This window comes from Mya arenaria, chromosome 4 (assembly GCF_026914265.1).
Source record: "Mya arenaria isolate MELC-2E11 chromosome 4, ASM2691426v1".
Classification (NCBI taxonomy): Eukaryota; Metazoa; Mollusca; class Bivalvia; order Myida; family Myidae; genus Mya; species Mya arenaria.
The window spans coordinates 80874509-80895459 of record NC_069125.1 but is presented as its reverse complement, the minus strand read 5'-3'; the positions used below and the strand labels follow the sequence as shown (position 1 = coordinate 80895459).

Genomic DNA, 20951 nt, shown 5'->3' with positions numbered 1-20951 from the left:
CATAAAAAAGTATGTATTATGAAAACAGCTGTCTTATGTTTTACTACACAGGGTATTACAAGAAGATGAGTGTTGCCTATTGAATTCACACACAGTTCATAATTTTGGTAAATTAATTTTCAAACATTTCATTCATATTGTGTTTGCATCTTGAGTATAATCATTAGTTATTTGTAAGGATAACATAACATGAAATGAAGACATGATATATGCACAAAACACTAAAAATATACATAACAGAGGAGAAAACTTGAAAGCTATTATTCCGTAAATCTGCTTTTAGTGTTGTTTTGTTTAATCGAATATTAATAGAATGAAATGTGAAGAATAAAGTTGGGGATATGAGGCCAACAATTGGTACAGTAGAGGAAGCGAAAATATTGAAAATATACGGAGAATGAGGAAGGGAAAACGATTTGAGTGAACAGGTCAGTTCAATGGTGGATAAATGTTTGTTTCGATTTATGTAGGATATCAGAAACGTTTTGGTTGCCGAGACTTATATTTCTGTTGGAACATCATTAAGTTTGACTGAAAAATGGATGAACATTTTAAATGGAACAGAATAGACTGTTATATATACACATCTACAATAGATTCTACATTAAGTACTTTTTACTACACATTTCTTTAAGAATAATATCAACAAACAAACTTTTTAAGTTCAATCTTTTCGATTGTAGCTTATTTTCATTCTGTAATTCAGGTATTGAATCAATTGAAAATTTATACTAAGAGTGTTATGATCAACAGAACAAAAGAGAACATCACAGAACATTTGTTTTCAAGAAAGTCATAAAACCATCTACATATACATAGAGAGGTATCCCAAAAGTTAATATCTATCTTTGTCTTCATAGGTGCACTTGATTCAGTTACTGTGTAATTGTTAACAAACAATAGATGACAATCACAACAAGCAAAACAAATTACATGGAGTATAACGTAATGTTTCTTAATTCAAATGCTTTAAAAATATGCACATTTACATTTTTCAAAATAGCTTCATTTTTGATATGAAAGAGTTCAACATATTTATTAATATTGGGACATTGTCTAGAATACTAAGGTAAATATCTTACTCAGGGCTCAGTATACAATGAGCACTTTAAATAAAATGATAATTCAAATAGTTTACAAATGGTATGTATACGTTCGTTTAAGGGTTTTGCTAGTGATCTATTCCATCTACCTGTTTAATGCTTAATCTGTGTGAGGATAGTCGTAATTTAGACGTTGACTTCCGAAACATTGTAATATTCAAGATTTGGAGGTATGATTCATATAAAAAATACAGCTCTAGTCGATGCAGTAAGTATACCATGCCAATCCTTGATGAAATTATTATTTTTCATCCGCAGTTTCACTTACGACATAGATAATTCATTATTACATATTTCTTTATAAAAATACAACACAAACAGCCTTATAAAAAATCGAAGGACTAAAATAACATATTTGTATCAATATATTTGAAATCCATTTTTTGAAAACATTATCTAGAAAAGGGCACATCGATTATACGAACATCATTCGAACGTATGTGTTTGCATATGCATAAGTGCGTGTATATTTAATGCTGAAAAAAAAAACTCGTTATTTTATTACCAAATGATGCCGCACCATAGGTTATACTTCCTCAACAAACTTATTTAACCAATGTTACGAAAACTATGCAATGTTATGACATGTTTTAATCCGTTTGGGATGTTTTAAAATACCCTTTTTCCTCGTACCTTTTCATTTTATTTTTGTACAATCCTTTGGTGTTTTTAATTGATTATATAATTCATACAACCTCTAGTAACCTGTCTCTATGGTGAAGTGGATCCAGTCTTACCTGCAATAATCGGGAACACCGGCAAGATGCATTCTGTTTTTGAAACCTTTATTGGTATTGTTTGTAAGTAACTAAGCTTTTTTTGTGAAAGTTTTATAAAATTAAGATATTCAAATGAAATGTTCAATATGACAGGTTATTGAATGTTAAGCTGGTGCAAAAATATTCAATATACTTTTACATGGATAAAAGGCTAAGATAACTTACTTGTTGCGGTGTGCATCATTTTGCAATTGGTGTTCAATTATTGAGTTTGTGCTGTGTTTTTTTTTTTTCGTTACGTTTATTAAGACAGAAATTGATTATGGATAGTTACTTACTGTTGCAAAAAGCATGACTATAGCATCTTATTGATTCCAGGTTAACCATTTAAATGATTGTGATGATACTATGTATAAAGAATAAATTCCTTACTGATTTTATGAACTTTCGATTATTGTCCGATAGTAAATAAAAATACTTAGTCCGATTCGATTCGATTCGATTATCGATAGCAAATGGGGTCCGATTTTCAAACAATATTGTTGATACATGCTTACTTTATCGTCACTGATGTTGAGGATGAATTAAATTTGTTTCCCGGGCACAATTCATTCATTTGCAGAAACTGTTTGCGAATGATGAATGAGTACTTAAATTAATAATTCAAATATTGTCGCGATTTATACTGTTTTTTGTATTGCATTCACCAAAGTAGTGCAACGAAATCTGACGGCCCAGCGGGATGCCAAAGACGTCCTAGAACCATGCGTGATGCTGTTCTTGCAAGATCACCGTGATGTAACCAATTTCCAACAGTACAACTTACGGCCTTATTCAGCCAGACTCACAGCAATATGTGTATAAAGTTAAATTGGCTTACCATTTGTGAGAAAACAATGTTTCCGGTGATGAAACAGTAAATGTATTTAAAGCAGGTAATGATTTCACGTGAATTATATATGTTTCGTATATTTTGAGACCAATAATAAATTGTGTTTTGAATAAATACATAAAGTGTAAAAACGTCGAAAAAAGGTCAGAATTCGAGGTTAAAATGTGTGGGGAAAGCGTCTTAATCATTTAAAACATATCCCAATATAAAACATCTTTAGCATCTTAATCACAATCAAAATTAACAAGTGTATATAATGTTTAAAAGGCACACCTGTTCGAAGACTAATCCAATTTTTATAAAAAGTGAGAAAAGGACAAACACTTTTTTTAATACTTTTCGTATCTGCTTGAAAACCAGAAACTTACACCCATTTAGGACGTTAAATAAAAAACACAAGGTGTGTAAAACTACTATTTTTGTTTTGTTTTATCAAGAATATAATTGATTGAAGCTTGAAAATGAACATTTGTCAACTGTCACAAAATATGTACATATTTCGTATTTACGTCAAAACTATCCACGTGTATCGTAAGTTAAATGGACACGCATACTTCGGAAAACACAATTGCTAATAAAACATAAAAGGTCTTTAATGAAAATGGAAACATCCAAAAAACTCAGACAAAATTCATATAATATCATAAATTTAGATGTTAATGTATCTATATTAATGCCAGATTTTACACGTGTGAAGTATGTTTGAAACTACGGTGCGTCAAATCACAGAACTGGATGTCCACACAAAAAGGTCTCATTTGCATGTCGAATATGATGGAACAATATTACAGTAGCCAAATATCACGATATTTTTTATTTGTCTTATCAAAAACAATCATATATTTAACACAAATAAAACAAGTAAGTAGTTTAATAATGTATACCACTCGGTCTGATGAATGTCTAAACGAGAACAGTTTGTGCATATATCCTTGATTTTGTTTGATGATTTTTGTGCTTGTGATTCATGTATTTGGTTTTTAAATATTTTTGTAGTCTATGTCTTACGCTGTGCCATTAAACGGGTTTTTTGTTTAAACTTACGACCTCTGTATTTTTTCCTGTTGTTTTTTATGTAAATATTGGAGCTAAAAAAATATTCAAAAATAATAAAAAAGTAGCAACTAAAAAAATATTCAAAAATAATAAAAAAGTAGCGACTACTATATTATATAGTTTCTTCACATCGTCTTCGAGAACATAACTTAACTTGTGTGTAGACATAAACTAACACACATATTGTACAATACCGCATTGTTTTATGACAAAAAGAAGATCAAAATATAAATTGTGTGTATTGAAATGTTTGACATGTTCATGGTGAAATCAAGAAGAAGGGCATTTGAGTGGAGTGTGAACTGTTCGATCAGAATGAAATACTCGGTCATACTAAATATCATTTGGTTTGATGCACTGTCCAAGTTCCTCTTCTGCGTCAAAAATTGTCTTCTTTTTAAGATAGGGATCATTCAAGTTTCGGCAAATATCACATATTGACTGCTTATATTGCTCCTTTAGTTTGCCCCATGCTTGAAATTTGTCTTTCTGTATTAAATAATTCGAATACAAGGTTTCATTTTCCGACACTTCATTCAAAAACCTAACTAAATCGCTTATGGTTCTGAAGTCCTTTGTGTTGATGAACGAGCCTTTTGGAAATATATTAGTATAGTTTGCTTTTCCGCGAACCACAATAATAATGTCATTGTTATAGTTGGCAAATATCTTTTCTGTAACATAATCATCACAAAAAGCATTTTCAAACGCTAAATAAAACTTATAATCATTGTTTAATAAAGTAGGGAGTCTACTCTTTGAAATCCTTAAAGGTCCACATTTTCCAAATATGTCGATACTTTGTTTTTGCAAACACATATTCATTTTTTTCACAAATTTGTCTCTTAAACTGTGTGCATTACAGTGACTGACGGCCCATGCTGCAAATTTGTTCTTACGTTGAAATATCATGGAGTAGTTCTTTGACAATGGCTTTAATCTTTCTGATACCCTTCCATACGGCATAAATATATCAGCAGAAGGTCTATAGTTCCATGTCCAATTGAACACATATTTCCAATGTTTATTTTTGTAATCTCTGATCCACGAGTTTTGCACATTTGTCTCTAATGAAAAAGCTACCCATATTTGATTTTGGTTTCTCTTAATGTTTTCTATTGGTGGTTTAGTACCCATGTTACCATCCGCTAAGGAAAACACCACTGCAGAGCTTTTATTGAAATCGCCTCTGTTCGTTGAAGTAATACAGTTACCACATTTCTTTTCAAAGGGTGCAACCCATATTGGCTGATTCCACCAAAGAATTATATGTGTTACATTTGTTCTATTCAACACCACATGTTCCTCTCCATTTTCCTTCTTGACCCGATCGCTGAATTCCATGACATGGTTTAAATATATATAATAGCTGATAGCAATTGCACTGCTTATAGAAACAATCGCTCGCAAACCTGTCAAACAAAACAACGGAAATGATAATTACGGTGACACAGAGGTGACATCCGCAACACTTTATAAACATTGAAGCAACAACTTAGTAACTTGAGGCTACAACTTTGTCAGTTGTGGCCACAACTAAGTAACTTGTGGCCACAACTAAATAAATTGTGGCTTCAACTAAGTAACTTTTGGCCGCAAATTAGTTAAGCCATTCAAAACAGTTGTGTCATTTTTGACTCTTTATGGCTTTTACCGGTAATAGTAAGGTATTAAGGATTCTCATTATATTTGACCTGTACAAACCGAACTTATTTAGTCATAATAGAAGCTTAAGGAAAAATAAAGAGGATGAACCACTGCCATGGTGCCGAGTCATGGTTTTCGACATGGATGATAAACTCAATATGTATACGAAAAGCTACAGAACCTAACGTTTAAATCAAACCTAACGGTCAATTCATTCGACAAACACCATTGACGCATAATTCTGTAACCATGATTACGTCCAGAAAGCTCGATCACGTTGTCAAAAAAGTCATAAACAGAACGAGCGTCACTGTACGCTCTTCGTCTTAACGTCAACGAGTTCAGTATTCTGTGCAAGGCTGTAAACATATTTGATTTATATGACTTCTCCTCAAAACAGTTAAAATATTAGCATAAGAAAGGCCTTCCTGAAAGTAATCTGATATATGACTTTCCCTGTCTTCGTCTATATTGTTAACTATTGCTTAGTACAAATAACGTTTTAGTATCAGGAGTAATTACTGCGTTATAGCCATATAGCGGCAAAGATTAAACACCTGTTTTGATTGGCTAAACAAAGTCGTGGCCACACGTTACTAAGTCGTGGATCCTTTTTTGTGGTGGCCACAATTCACTAAGTTGTGGCCTGAAGTTACTAAGTTGTGGCCACAATTTGGTCACAAGTTTTAGTCTCAATTTACTATGTTTCGGCCACAGATTACTACCCTGTGGCCTCAAGTTACTAAGTTTCTAAATTTACCAGGTTGTGGTGACGAGCTACTTAGTTGTGGCCCTAAGTTAATAAGCAATTGCATTAATTGACTAAACTAAAGCTGAACAAAAATTACATTCGTTACAAAAAACAGATAAATTTAATTGCACTCACTAAATAAGTCTTAACATATTTAAACAGTCTTGTTAAACACTCATATAACGCTTACAATAGGTTATAAAACATTTTGTTTCGCAAATATTCATCTCTTTTTGCAATAAAATTGGATAATAAGCATCAGGCTTAATTCTCGAAAAACATACCGATTTTTACACACATCACATCCATCGAACGCACTCGGTTGTTTGTATTGGCACCATAAAAGTACAACAAAATTGAAGGTGTTTTATCTTTCCTCGTCATTTTTGTACAATAAATAATATAATACGCTATCAAGAAAAGTTTAATTTACGATAACAAATTTCATTTTTCTCATATTTGAGACAGTTTCATTTCTTGAAAACAATAGTTTTGAAAGAAAAATACGGTTAAGCACTTTTTTACAAACATATTCTACCTCGTAAGATGGAGGTCTGAAAAAAACTTTTAAACAAACTTATCATATCATATCATATCTTTCAACCATTTTAAAATTAAAAAAGCTAGAAAAAACCTTCCCTGTAAATAAGTGGCTTTATTGGACGGTGATTTTCAGATAACTATCAACTTGTCTTATGTAATAGTTTACGCACCCACTGCCTGAGTAATAAAACTAATATACAACAAATGCTAAGTTCAAATAAAAATATATAATTACAATCACGAATATCGGTGAAGTGTTTGTTTTCATACCGCTTATTAAAGATGCACGATTACTCCGAGATAAGCTTTACCACAATTAAAAATATTGTTTAAATATTCCAAAAAGGATGAACAAATGTCGAAAACAATGGTTCTCATGAAGGATATCGAGTTTGATTTGAAATAAATGAGCATTAAACACGGTATTTCTAACTTATGAGACTTTATAAGATCACAGTAAATATTTTGGCATTCACCAATCATTTAATATTTTTGTGCGCTTTCTTCTTAAGTACACGTTTAATATTTTGCTAGCAGTAATAATTATTTTCCATAAATGCATTATTTAGTAAGTAGTTCAAGGTTTATCAGTCAAAATTGATGTTTGTTAAACATGTGTTTGTAAAGTTTTTAATAAGAGTGTCATTTTAAGCTAACATTTAACTAAGTTGCGTGTGTATGCTGAAATATCGTTGTGATACGCACGTGGTACTTCTTGCACAGTAGCTCTGCTAACTTGTTGACGTTCTTGTTTAAAAGATAATGTATATACGAAAACACAGAAATATTGGTATGAAATGTTAAACATGAAATGAACAAAAAAAGTACGATAAACAAACAAAATGTTCATACTAAAATGCCATTGAATTATATATGGGATTATTATTTTGTAAGACTAAAGCATGACTTTGGAAACAATGACAGAAACAAAGATATGAAAACAGTTGTTGAAAAGATAAGTAGTAGAAATGATACTATTCCTAGTCAATGAGATGTACAATATGAAAGTTGACATAGTTGTGAATGTTTTATGTTAATATTAATCTGCTAATCGCTGATCACGGAAAATGGGTTCAGCTGATAATCATGATATTTTGTTTTAGAAAAACTTTGTATTGATAATATTTGTCTTAAAATTGACTATTGAACATTATATGTTGTATTTCTTCGAAATGTGAATCATTCTTGTCAAGTGATTTTGCAAGTTTTGATCCAATCGTATGTAAGATTATAAACACTGCCAGCTTTAACTCTCTGTACAACTACGATATAAGTTTGCTAAACATATAGTGATAACATATATGTATGCAATATCATTTTCAATTTTATAGGGGAGTACAGGCAGGGTTTAGGAAGTTTCACGTTTTTTTTTAATCCCATTATATATTGCATTGATAAATCAGTTTTATCAACAGTAATATTACAAATATGTTTTGTTTGGCAAAGAGATAACTTGTTCATTAGAACAAAAAAGGAAAATTCGACAATACTTTACTAACGTATATAAAATACTAAAAAAAATATACAGTGTGTGCATGTTTATTCAATATTAAAACTGCATTATAAATTAAGTGAATATTATATTTATGAGTTAAAACGAATAACATCACTTGAACGCAGAGTTAACATTTACTGCCTTTATCAAAGGAACATGCAACACATGTAATACCTTGAGATCTCCAGATATCCTTAGACATTCTTTTCAAAATATTTTTTTTTATTTAAAATTTCCTATCATCCAAAGACCCGTGTATACATGGCATTAAATTTCAAGTGATATCAAATTGCATATTTCTTTACACTAACTGGTTACTATTTTTGAAAAAAAATTAATGTATAGATAGATTGAGTGTAATATGAGAAAACGTTTACAGAGGAATATGAACAATGTTTGACGAAATGCTTATCACAAACACTTTAAACCATTAATCAAAACCAATACTTTTGTAAAATACTGCAGAAACAAGTTCAGTAGCAAAACGTTTAAAGATAAACCTGGCCCCAATTTCTCGAAACTTCTTAAGTCCCTTATAACAGGATTAAGCTAATCTCACTATTTTTGTTGTTTTATAAAATGTGTTATATTTACTTCTTCAAGATTTTTTTAGAAATTATGTAGGAATAATCGGTATGATTATCAAAATAAACCATTTTTCATTTATCAAAATCCATTTTCAGTATGTATTTTGGCTAATTGAAATAAGCGACTTAAGCCTGTTAAGCTTAAGAAGTTTCGAGAAATTGGGGCCCGGTTTAATGGCACTCGGTAAACGCCAAAGACATAGAACACAAACACAAAAAATCACAAACAAGAAACATGGAAGAATAGCACAAAACTCGACAAACAGCACAGTGCATACATACTATGTATACAAAACCTAGGTATGTTTATCAAGGAGTGTTAGGTACCGCCTTGGAACGGTCAGTAAAATGTAAATTTACTGGGGGTTTTAACCAGTTTACGTTCACAAACCTCACTCGTATCCCAACAATTTTAAATAAACAAAGAAACGTAAAGGTTAATCTTATCAAAGCATGCTACGCATTAACTTGAGGAAACTTATATATAAATCTATTAAAATAATCACAACAATTGTAGCGAAATCATAGAAAATGGGTTTCTGCTCGTGTTTTAGGAAAATATAATGTGACATCTAAAGAGTCAACTACAAATATCTTTAGTGACGCGTCTAAAATGTGTTAACATATTACAAAAAGATTCCAAAGACAAAAGACTAAGAGTTTACGCGTATTTAGTAAGTTTAATGAACAAAGCTGAAATTCGATAGAACAGGCACTGATCAAGGTCTTGATCAAGGTCTATTAGAAAGAATATCTGTCATTTATTATTTATAAATGCAATAACGTTTTCTTTATTCAGTCTTAGATTGGATAAAATTAGGTATTTTTAGGTATTTTGATCCAACAGTGTAGAATTTAATCAAGGCTACCAATTGCAATATGTTTATCGTTGATTGTATTTTCATGCAGTCCAGATGGGTTAGGGTTAGGGTAACAGCCATTTATACCTTTAATGATTTGTCATTGACGTTAATTATATACAATCATATGTGATTGTAATCTAAATATAACTACAAAAACAACAACAATTTTATCAAGTATTCGCGATTCGTTTAATTCGAACTAGCACTTTCATGCTTATCACGTTTTAGAATGTACTCTGGGCGTGAAATCAAAATGTAACCAAATGTGTGCTGGGTTAGGAGTAGGGTTGGGTTAAGGGTAAATGTGTATGCATAAATGTACCAATACTATCGAATATTGGGACATTTAACGATTTTATTGAAAAATCAAATTTCATGTTTTTCAAATTCTTTCTTTGATATTTAATGGATACCACCTAGTTTCATGTTACAGAAGAGTCACCGATGAAACATATTTAATAGGTCGTTATTAGGAGTACTTTGCAAGATCAATTTCTCTGTTATTGAATGTACCTTATATAGTTTCATGTTACAAAAGGGTCACCGATGAAACATATTTAACTGATCATTATCAATAGTACTTTGCAATATCACTTTCTTTGATATTGAATGTACTCTATATAGTTGTGCATAGAAGGTTTGCTGTGAGCCATATCTAATACTGTTTATCATGTGCGTTTTGGATGAGTTCGAACAGTTACTCAGGCTCAATATTTATGCGAAAAGCTACAGAAACAAACTCAGTAGCAAAAAGTTTAAACATAAACCCGGTTCAATTGTTCTGGGTAAACGCCAAAGACATAGAACATATAAACACAACCGCCTTGGAACGGTCAGTAAAATGTAAATTAACTGGGGGTTTAAACCAGTTTAAGTGCACAACCCTCACTCTTATCCCAACAATCCTAAATAAAAATAAAACGCAAAAGGTAAATCTTATCAAAGTATGCATTAACTTAAGAAACTTAACAATAAAACAAAAAATAATAAACTTATAGTTAAACACCAAGTACGTCTATGATAAGGGATCCCAACTCTATCTGCAGACAGAGAAATACTATAAATATCCCACACAGTCTGCCTTATAAAATAAAAGGTTTAAAACTGTATGATAATAGAGGTTATAATAAAAAGCATCATTGTAGTAAAACTGGGAGCACATATTTTTTTTTATTAAAAATGAAAGCGACATGTATAAGCTAATCTTTCCTTCCAAATGATTTGAAAATGTAAAATATTTGAAGAAAATGAAGTAAAATGCCAAAACACTTCGAGTCAGCCAAAAACGTTTCAGCCAAAAAGGTTTTAAAGATAACATGAATTAGCAAATTCTTCATAAAATAAAAAAGACTGAAAGCTTAGTTATGTATAGATGCTATATTCAACCCTATATTTTGTTTCAGGAATTCATCTTCAAAAACTAGAAGGCAAGTGCTCTTCAAAATATTGCCTTTATATCCACGGTTTAAATAAAATCCAAGTAATTAATTGAGTCTATCTGCCCAACTACCTGCTGGAATCATTTTAATTTTAAGAATTTTCTTTAAAACATCACCATAAAATTCGGGATGAGAAATATTATTAGCAATCAGCGATTTAAGACTACAAGTGTACTTTGATATGATATTATAATCACTATTAACAAATTTTGAAAAAGTTTTCCTTAATTTATAATGTCAGAAACCCTGTTTTAGAAGTTTTTCCGTCATAAGTTTACTGCAAGAGCTGATTGTTTTACATCTGTACATATTATACCAAATCTTATCAACAGTGCAATAAAAACACCATATGATGGTGAACTAGGAACATCTCCATCTAAAGAAGGGTATTTAATTATTTCAAAACTAAAATCATCACGTTTATCATAAAGATTGATACTCAATATATTTTCCTTTTCTTCGAGTTGCAGATCAATTGTCAATTGTTCTACGTTGTTTTCTTTTAATGTTTCCATTAATACTCTTGCCATGTGATCTGGTCTTACGCTTTCTATCTTTAAATAATGAAGAAAATAGCAATATTAATGCATTTTGAAATATTATCTACATTAAATATATTATCATTAAGTCCAAGCGGATATGGAGTTTGCAAGCGTTTAATCCAGTCAAATTCTGCGATGCATCTTGCTTTAAATTTATAAAAATTACTTTCCTTATTTGGAATATTAGATGTTCTACCGGATGACTGGTTAACTTTTCTAAACGATGTCTTGTAAAATGTTGATATAGAAAATTTAAGAAGTTATTATTTTTTAAGATTTTATACACATGTTAACGTAATCGGGCTTTCAATGGCCTCCTTGTCATGCCTACATACTGTATTCCACAAGTATCTACATTTCAAGTTAAAACATATATAATATCAGATGATTTTCAAGAGATGTTTTCCTTGAGTAAACAATTCAACGTTCTATTTATAGAATAGGTAATATAAGGGCTATTTCGAAAAAAACAACAGCAAATACATTTCCCAGAAATGCACGAAGAATTTTAGGAAACAAGCCCCATCGTAACTGTCGCACCATTTGTAATTTTAATGGAGAGACTACCACTCTTAAATTATTTGAGAACAGTTTATTATTTGAATCTGTATTAAAAACAGGGACATATAGGAGTTAACTTAACATAAAGCGATCTCTGTCTATTGGCTGTCACACTTGTAGGCACAAAAGAGCGACATACACGCCCTGAACTGAACTGGACATAGTTACCTTTGCCTTCATTTCGTTGCACTAGTAAGCACTAAAAACGATATACTAGTCCTCACCTAAACTTAGTGACCTCCGCTTACTGATTGTCGCCCTAGTAGGTAAATATAAGGGACATAGTAGACTGAGCTGCACACATAGTGACTTCTGCATATAACATTTCAACATAACTTCTTTGCTTTAGTATAGCATTGCACGTACTACTGTTACTGACCACAGATTTTCTGAGCCCTAAACAATACTTTTAGGCAGAGGTTAAATATTCATGTCATGTCTATGAAGTTAAATATCAGATATACTTCTATGTCCATTTACATAAAAAATGCGTTTTCATATCATTAGAACCATGGATCTGCAACATCAAAAATACAAAACACAAAACAATTAATTAATGCGATAACATTAAATGTAAAAACTCGTATGCAAAACTATATTCTTTTTAAACAAAAATCTTACTTTCGGACAACAGAAGATTTGACCTTCTGGTAACATAATTTCGTGTCTTTCAAAGGTTGCAACGATGTTACCAAAAGATCGGATTGGTTTATACATTTTAGACATTATAAACAATCATATAAACAATCAGCCTCAGCTGAACAAAAAAATGACCTCCGTCTACTAGGTGAAACCCAAGATGGCATATATCTTAAATCACAGCATACTGGTTGTCGCCCGAGTAGGAACCTAATGGCGACATGCTATGCCTAAATAGAAGACAGAGACCTCAGCCAACTTGTCGAAATTTTGGAATCATAAAAGGGACATTTCAGTCTTGAACAAAACATGTGCAATCCTCTACCTAAATAAACAGTGGTCTTCACCATGACCTGGCGCCCTATAAATACATGCTCTGGGCCTGAGCAGAGAATATAATGACCTCATACTTCTTATTGCCATAGTTTACTCATTATAGGGAGTTACTAGACGTGAACTGGGCATAAACTGACCTCAGACTACTAGTAGACTTATAATTGAGACGTTCCTGTCCTAAATTTAATACGCAGTGACCTCCGCATGACCTAGTGTCCTAGCGGGCATTAATAAGGCCATCAACAAGTCTCATACGTAAGCAGGCCATACTGCTTATTGCCCAAATATCTTTATTATTGGAACATACTGCGCCTGAGTAAACATATACTAGCCTGCACGTACCGGTTGTCGCCCTCCTGTGCACATCTAGTGAATCAGCCTACTGGTTGTCACCCTGTTCGGCACAAATAAAAGACCTGATTTGAACACATATTGACCTCCGCCTACTGGTTGTTGCCCAGGTAGGCATTCAATAAGGACATATGAGTCCTGAACTGAACAAAAATGGTATCCGCCTACTTGTTACCGCGCTAAAAGACACAGTACAGGGATATACTAGGCTTGAACTAAACAGATTGTCGAGAAGAAATATTGTTTGAACATACTAGGTTGAACTGATCATACAGTGTTATCCTCGTAATGCCTGACGCCCTAGCATATGCATAAAATAGACTAACTAGTCCTGAACTGATTGTATAGTGACTTCCGGCATGACCTTGGACCCTAGCTTATACTAAGCCTAATCTGAACATATGGTCACCGCCACCTTCTGGTTGTCGCCCTAGTATACACATATAAGGGAAATACTAGACCTGAACTGCATGTACTTAGGTCATAACCCGGGGCCTTTGTTGGCACATATTAGGGACATAAATAACCTGGGAATAGGCTGAAAATATAGTAACCTCCGCCAGCTGGTTGTCCACCGAGAAGGCACATGTTATGAACGTATTAGGCCTGAGGGTAAGGGTTAAGGTTAGGGTTAGATAAGAAAATAGAGTTTTTCAGTTGGCCCTTCTCCCAAAGTCTATTTCGATAACTCCAAATCTGATCATTGATATCAAATCTCTACATAAAAAACTTGTATTTCTACCAGCTGATAAAGCAACTAATAATGTAATCATAGTTTGTCGTTTATATTATGTATATACTATTATTGAAGAGTTACAATCTTCTAGAACTTACATTTCTAGCCATCTAGATGAAGAAACCATTATTAAAAATCATATTGATTCTAATGCTAAATTTCAAGTTCCTTTGAATGATGATCATAAAAACATTCCTACAATACACTGGTTGCCTAAAATGCATAAAAATCCGTATAAATCACGATTTATTGTTAATTTCATTTCTTGTTCTACTAAACAAGTTTCAATTTTACTAACATCCTGCTTAACAGCTATAAAGTTTCATGTGAAAAAAATACTGTAGTAAAGTTTATGAGAATTCTGGAATTAACCTATTTTGGTCTATCAATAATTCTTTAGATTTAGTTAATGATTTTGAAAATAGACGGTATAAGGTCTCAGTGCTTAATACTTATGACTTCTCAACGCTCTATACATCTATTCCACAATCTTGAGTTACAAACAAATTGACTCCTCTTATCGAAAAAACTTTTGCGAGGGAGAAAACTACCTACATGGCAGTTAATGTTGAAAAAGCTTTTTTTACTAATGATCGCTCAGATAAATATATCTATTGGACATGCACAGATGTCATTGAAGTTTTAGATTTTGTACTCAATAATTCTTTTCTAAAATTCGATAAATGTTTATATAAGCAAACGATTGGAATTCCAATGGGTGCCAATTATGCACCTTTGCTTGCAGACCTCTTTTTATACTGCTATGAAAGTGAATTTATGTTGAAATTATCTAAGTCTGGAGATCTAGCTCTTGTTTATAAATTCAATAGCACTTTTAGATATATTGATGATATTTTAAGTTTAGATAATCCTGTCTTTACAGATAACATTCATTCGATATACCCTTCAAAATTGCAACTTAATAAATCTAAATCATCCGTTTTAAAAGCATCCTATTTAGATCTGCAACTCGAAGTAAAGGAAGATATATTGAGTATCAATCTTTATGATAAACGTGATGATTTTAATTTTAAAATAATTAATTACCCTTCTTTAGATGGTGATGTTCCTAGTTCACCATCATATGGTGTTTTTATTGCACTGTTGATAAGATTTGCTAGAATATGTACAGATGTTAATAATTTCAGCTCTCGCAGTAAACTTATGACGGAAAAACTTCTAAAACAGTGTTTCAGTTATTATAAATTAAGAAAAACTTTCTCAAAATTTGTCAATGGTCATTATAATCTCATATCAAAGTACAATAGTAGTCTTAAATCGCTGATTGCTAATAGTATTGCTCATCCCGATTTTTATGGTGATGTTTTAAAGAAAATTCGTAAATTAAAATGTTTCCAGCAGGTAGATGGGCAGATAGACCTAATGATTTACACATAAACTGGTTTAAACCCCCAATTAATTTACATTGTACTGACCGTTCCAAGGCGGTACCTAACAATTCTTGATAAACATACGTATTTTTTTTATATATATAAAGTATGTATGCACTGTGCTGTTTGTGGAGTTTTGTGCTGTTCTTCTATGTTTCTTGTCTGTAATTTTGTGTTCTATGTCTTTGGCGTTTGCCGAGTGCCACTAAACTGGGTTTATGTTTAAACTTTTTGCTACTGAGCTTGTTTCTGTAGCTTTTTGCATAAAAACTGAGCTGAACCTTTGAAGGCCACCGTCTACTAGTTGTCGACCTAGTACTAGTAAGCACATGACAGGGACCATACTAGTCATGAGTTTAACACATAGTGGCCCGGTTGTTGGAACATTCGTTAAATACATAACGATGAAATTTATCGTTAAAATGACAAAAAATCGCTAAATTTTCGTTAAATACCTTCGTTTAATTTATTTCGCTAAATTTCGGTTGTTGGAAATTTTAACGATAACGAAACCGTTAAATCAGTCGCTAAGTTAACGAAAAATTTAAAGTACCTCAAATGGTACTTTACATTTTAACGAATCAGTTAACGAAAACCAAATTTGCTGCCGTAATTGGCTGTTTAGTAAATATACCACGGAAAAAATAGAGAATTTAGAGTAATAAACTTAAATGAAAGCCTAAATGATGAAGAATTGAGAAGAAGGTTCAGGTTTGGAAGAAGAGGAATAGAGTATTTGGCCGATTTGCTGAGAGAGGACCTAGCTAGGGAAACAGACAGAAGTTGTAGCCTGTCAGTCGAGGAACAAGTCTGTATAGCGCTGAGGTACTACGCTTCATGTTCATTTATGCAGGTTGTTGGGGACACACATGGGAGACATAAAAGTACTGTTTGTAGAGTTGTGGATAAGGTTACCAAAGAGATAGTGAAGCGTCATAAGCAGTACATTAAGTGGCCAATTGATGAAGCTACCATGAGACGAGTGAAGTCTGAGTTTAGCAACATAGCTGGATTTCCAGGTGTTATAGGGTGTGTTGATGGTAGCCTCGTCCGTTTGATCAAGCCTTCACCAGACCAAGAGAGAGGTTTTATCAACAGAAAAGGATTCCCGTCCATAAATGTGATGGCAGTTTGCGATGCAAAAGGTAGTATATTTAAAAAATATTATACTGTAAATATTATACAGCTCTATATATAACATGAAATAAACTGAAACTTACCCATCACTGTACTGCTGGTGTTGCTGAAGAGCTCAAATAAGCAAAATCCAGCCACATTTCGTTTGGTATTTGTTATTAAGACATACAATTACTGCTTCAGTACAATGCTGGTTACTGCCATTAGTAAGTGCTTTGAAATTCTTTGATAATATAGATTTGACAAGAACTTACCAAGGCAAAAACTTTCCTTTCAATGTCAAGGTCAACAAACTTTAGCAATGAAACGGTCAACATTCACAACTTTATAACCAGTCATGTTATCTCCCCTTTACATGTTTTTATCCTTTCAAGAAAATTCACATTTATCAATGCGCAGTGGCATGGATCAGCTCACGATAGCTTTATATTCCGAATATCCACACTTGGATGCCACATGGAGAGAAACCACAGGGGTTTGGAAGATGGGATTATTCTTGGAGACAGCGGGTATGTTAAAGTAAAATACAATTCAATGTAGCTACATAATCAAGAATTTCGACCAGATTTTATACCAGTATCAACTTAATATAATAAGCAATAACGTACAACGTTTACATCATTAAAAGTAATGACCATGACAAAAATGTTATGTTTACTGATTTCAGCACAGTTTAGGAGATTGTATCTGATTTAGATTACAAATGTGTTTTTAAAGGTCACGATCGAATGGCCTTTGTTTCTCTTAACTGAATACCACAATAAAAATTAGTGTTTAAGATGTTTTAAGAAGTATGAAACATGTTGTATTTGAAGGTATTAAACGTTTTTGTACACACAAGGTATGATATTATTTAATGCAGACTGTGTACTTTTGGCAGGTATGCGTGTTCAAGATACTTGATGACACCTTACAGAGTTGCAGATACCAACCAAAAGACAAACTTCAATAGGGGGTTCTGCAGAACAAGGGAACTTATTGAGTGTACGCTATGACGTTGGAAGAGGAGATTTGGAATTCTCCATGGAGAGGTAAATACAAAATGTTGCATTAACATATTTCTTTCATGTACAAATGTATGTAAATGTGTATACACAGCACAAATATACATACAATACATCACATATATCAATTCAAAAACTGGTGCCATCGTTTTTTATGAAATTCTGCTCATGAACATCTGATACTCTGTGTGACCTGTAAACAAAGCAATGTGCTATTGTATATTTTTTATAAAGTTACATTTATTCAGAAATTAACGTTTTAGACATGACCAAAGCGGTCTAAATATGAAAGAAAGGTGAGGGGTACATGTATGCCAAACGCCAATGTCGAAAAAGCTATGACCATTGTGAAATGTTTTAGTTAAGAAAGACACCAGCCAAGGCATCAGAAGTGATTGTGGCGTGTGCTGCTCTCCACAATATAGCCATCATGCTGCAAGAACCAGATGTGCCTGATGCTGACAATGACGATGGGGCAGACGCACAAATACCATATACAGGCAGGGAGACTGGCTTCTTGGTCAGGGATCACCTTGCTCAAGTTTACTTTTAATATACACGTGGGACACTTCTTTTAAGTTTGCCATGTGATGTTACTGGAAACGTCTTTACATTAGTTTACTTATCATGACTGAGAACTGATAATTTGAATGCTGTAATTGGTGTTAATAAATACCTTTTTCATCAACGAGGAACTGAAACATTCCAATTTCGTCTTTGTCTTTATTATCTATGGATGTGATGAGCTTTTTCATCAGCAGACGTTTGGTTTTTGAAGTTTCTATCTCTTCCTTTATGAGCTGTTTCTGTAGTTGCACCTTCTCTGTCTGGGAAATGAAGAACTGTAGTTGAGCCTCCTGGAGCTCGTCGGAGATTGACCTGCAATAATGTATATTTGTATTATTGAGGGGAATTTATACAGCTTCTTTTTCTTTTTGTGACGCAAAGAATTTATTCATGGAATACAAGTTGTCGATAGTGTTTAGAATGTGTATAGTTTTTTTAATATTTCGTGAAACCCTGTCACAGCACATGCTATTTATTAAAATTGTTCATGCCTTCAACTGCATGAAAAATGCAACACTTGAACATTAATATATATATATATATATATATATATATATATATATATATATATATATATATATATATATATATATATATATATATATATATATATATATGTATAGTCCTAACGTTTAGGAGTAAACCCCTCCCCTCATAACCTATATGCCCCATTGGTATATTAATCATATAACGGGGAAAATGAACATTCCCGAACACTAAGCGTGTACGGGAAACACAACTTGTCCGTGTTTCCATTTTGTATGTGTAATTTTACTTGTATATTTCCAAACATCCATAATATACGGGATTTGTACACGCCCGTATATTCATCATGTACGGGAAACTAAACATTCCCGGGCGCTAGCCGTGAATTTATCCATCCAGCATTGTCGAATTCAATTATTTTGTATCATATAGATGCCATTGTAATTTCTTCAACGGCTGTTAAAACACATAAAAGCGTTAATATTTCTACAAAATGCGACTCCTGTTACTCTGCGAAACACGGAAAAACGAATAAGTCAATGGTATATGTAATAAACGTTGATCGTATCATATATGCTGTCAAATGTATCACCACTCAGCATTGTCAAATCTTATTCTCCTGTATTATAGAGATGTCACTTTAATTTTATCAAAGGCTGTTAAAACCCAGAAAACATTTACAATTTCTACAAAACGTGACTCTTAATTACATATTCCCGTTTTCCTGCAAGTCAATGGTATAGCTGTTGTTCATTTCATATGTGCTGTCAAATGAAAGAACAATTAACCTTATTTGATAACAAAATTCAAAACTATTTTATAGCATGAGTGTACGGGAAAGAGTACATTTCCGTATATACATAGTGTATCGGAATTGTTACTTTTCCGTACATTCAGCGTGTATGGGAACATGTATATTTCCGTACATCCATAATATACGGGAAATGTATAAGCCCGTATATTCATCGTGAACGGGAATGGAATAATTCCGTACTCTCAAAGTGTACGGAAGAGCATAAATTCCCGTACACTCAACATGTACGGAGACCATACATGTCCGTCTTATCAAGATATACGGATATGTACAGTGCCGTACATTCATCAAAACATTTTTAGTACTAGCCGTAAATCAACCCTACCAGCATTGCCGATCTCATTTATGATCATAATCATATCGCTTTAATTTTATCAAAGACTGTTAAAACCCGAAAAGCCTTACATTTCCTACACAACGTGACCCTTACTAACACATTGCTGTTTCTCTACTTAAGACGGAAAAATGTATACAAGTCAATGGTTTAAATGCCGTTCATATCATATATGCTGTCAAAAAACACCAAATTACCTTACTTGATTACAAAATTCAAAACTATTTTATAACATGGGTGTACGGGAAAGAGTACATTTCCGTATATCCATAGTGTACGGGAATTGTAACTTTTCCGTACACTCAGCGTGTACGGGAACTGATATATTTCCGTACATCCATAATATAGGGGAATTGTACACATTGTTTTAAGTCAATGGTATAAATGTCGTTCATATCATGTATGCTATCAAATTTCACACCCAAAGACCTAAATTGATTACAGAATTAATTTTGTTTTATTATAAGACGGATGTACGGGTTGGTACACGCCCGTACATCGAATCCCGTATACTAAAGATGTGCGAGTTTTATGAATATACGGTTCCGAACACACCCGTATATTCAACATCCCGTACACTTACCGTACACGTTAGATATACGGGTTTCAGTACATTCCCGTATATTCAAGCATTTTCCGCAGTGAAAACCCCCGCAAAAAGCCATTTGAATATCAGTACAATTGAACAATAAGTTATTTCTTAGCTATACGTAACACAATAGTTATTTCTTAATTCAAATTAAAAAAAGAGAAAAAATGTTTTAAGAAACCTTATGATCTAGGTTACGGTAGTCAAACAATCACAGCAAGTAATAACCTGTGATTATCAAAATATATAATACAAGCAATGGGGGGAGGGAATTACGTACGATGTTAAATACATTAAATGGTGAATAAACACAGGTATGGTATATTCAAAGGACATGTATAAATATCTTTAATTCCTAGGTAATGGATT

The 20951-nt window shown here is 32.6% G+C and overlaps 2 protein-coding genes across 2 annotated transcripts; one reads left to right on the top strand and one right to left on the bottom strand.

Moving 5' to 3' along the window:
- Nucleotides 1-3513: 3513 nt before the first annotated feature.
- Nucleotides 3514-8472, bottom strand: LOC128232535 (alpha-(1,3)-fucosyltransferase C-like). The gene is made up of 2 exons (XM_052946161.1): nucleotides 8381-8472; nucleotides 3514-5182 (listed from the first exon to the last, which is right to left on the bottom strand). Exons 1-2 carry the CDS (start codon nucleotides 8406-8408, stop codon nucleotides 4104-4106), a joined length of 1107 nt encoding a protein of 368 aa, XP_052802121.1. The 5' UTR covers nucleotides 8409-8472; the 3' UTR covers nucleotides 3514-4103.
- An 8152-nt stretch (nucleotides 8473-16624) lies between these two features.
- LOC128231115 (putative nuclease HARBI1) lies at nucleotides 16625-18345 on the top strand. Its single transcript, XM_052943535.1, has 4 exons — nucleotides 16625-16796; nucleotides 17163-17297; nucleotides 17705-17819; nucleotides 18159-18345. The coding sequence occupies exons 1-4, from the start codon at nucleotides 16625-16627 to the stop codon at nucleotides 18343-18345; spliced, it is 609 nt and encodes a 202-aa protein (XP_052799495.1).
- Nucleotides 18346-20951: the final 2606 nt, after the last annotated feature.

Coding starts and splice junctions, on each gene's coding strand:
- LOC128232535 (XM_052946161.1), bottom strand. CDS start 8,408: ATGTCTAAGGATATCTGGAGATCTCAAG. Junction 5,183..8,380: donor GGATATCTGGAGATCTCAAG/GTATTACATGTG, acceptor TTTGTTTGACAG/GTTTGCGAGCGATTGTTTCT.
- LOC128231115 (XM_052943535.1), top strand. CDS start 16,625: ATGAGACGAGTGAAGTCTGAGTTTAGCAACATAGCTGGATTTCCAGGT. Junction 17,298..17,704: donor ATTATTCTTGGAGACAGCGG/GTATGTTAAAGT, acceptor GACACCTTACAG/AGTTGCAGATACCAACCAAA. Junction 17,820..18,158: donor TTGGAATTCTCCATGGAGAG/GTAAATACAAAA, acceptor GTTTTAGTTAAG/AAAGACACCAGCCAAGGCAT.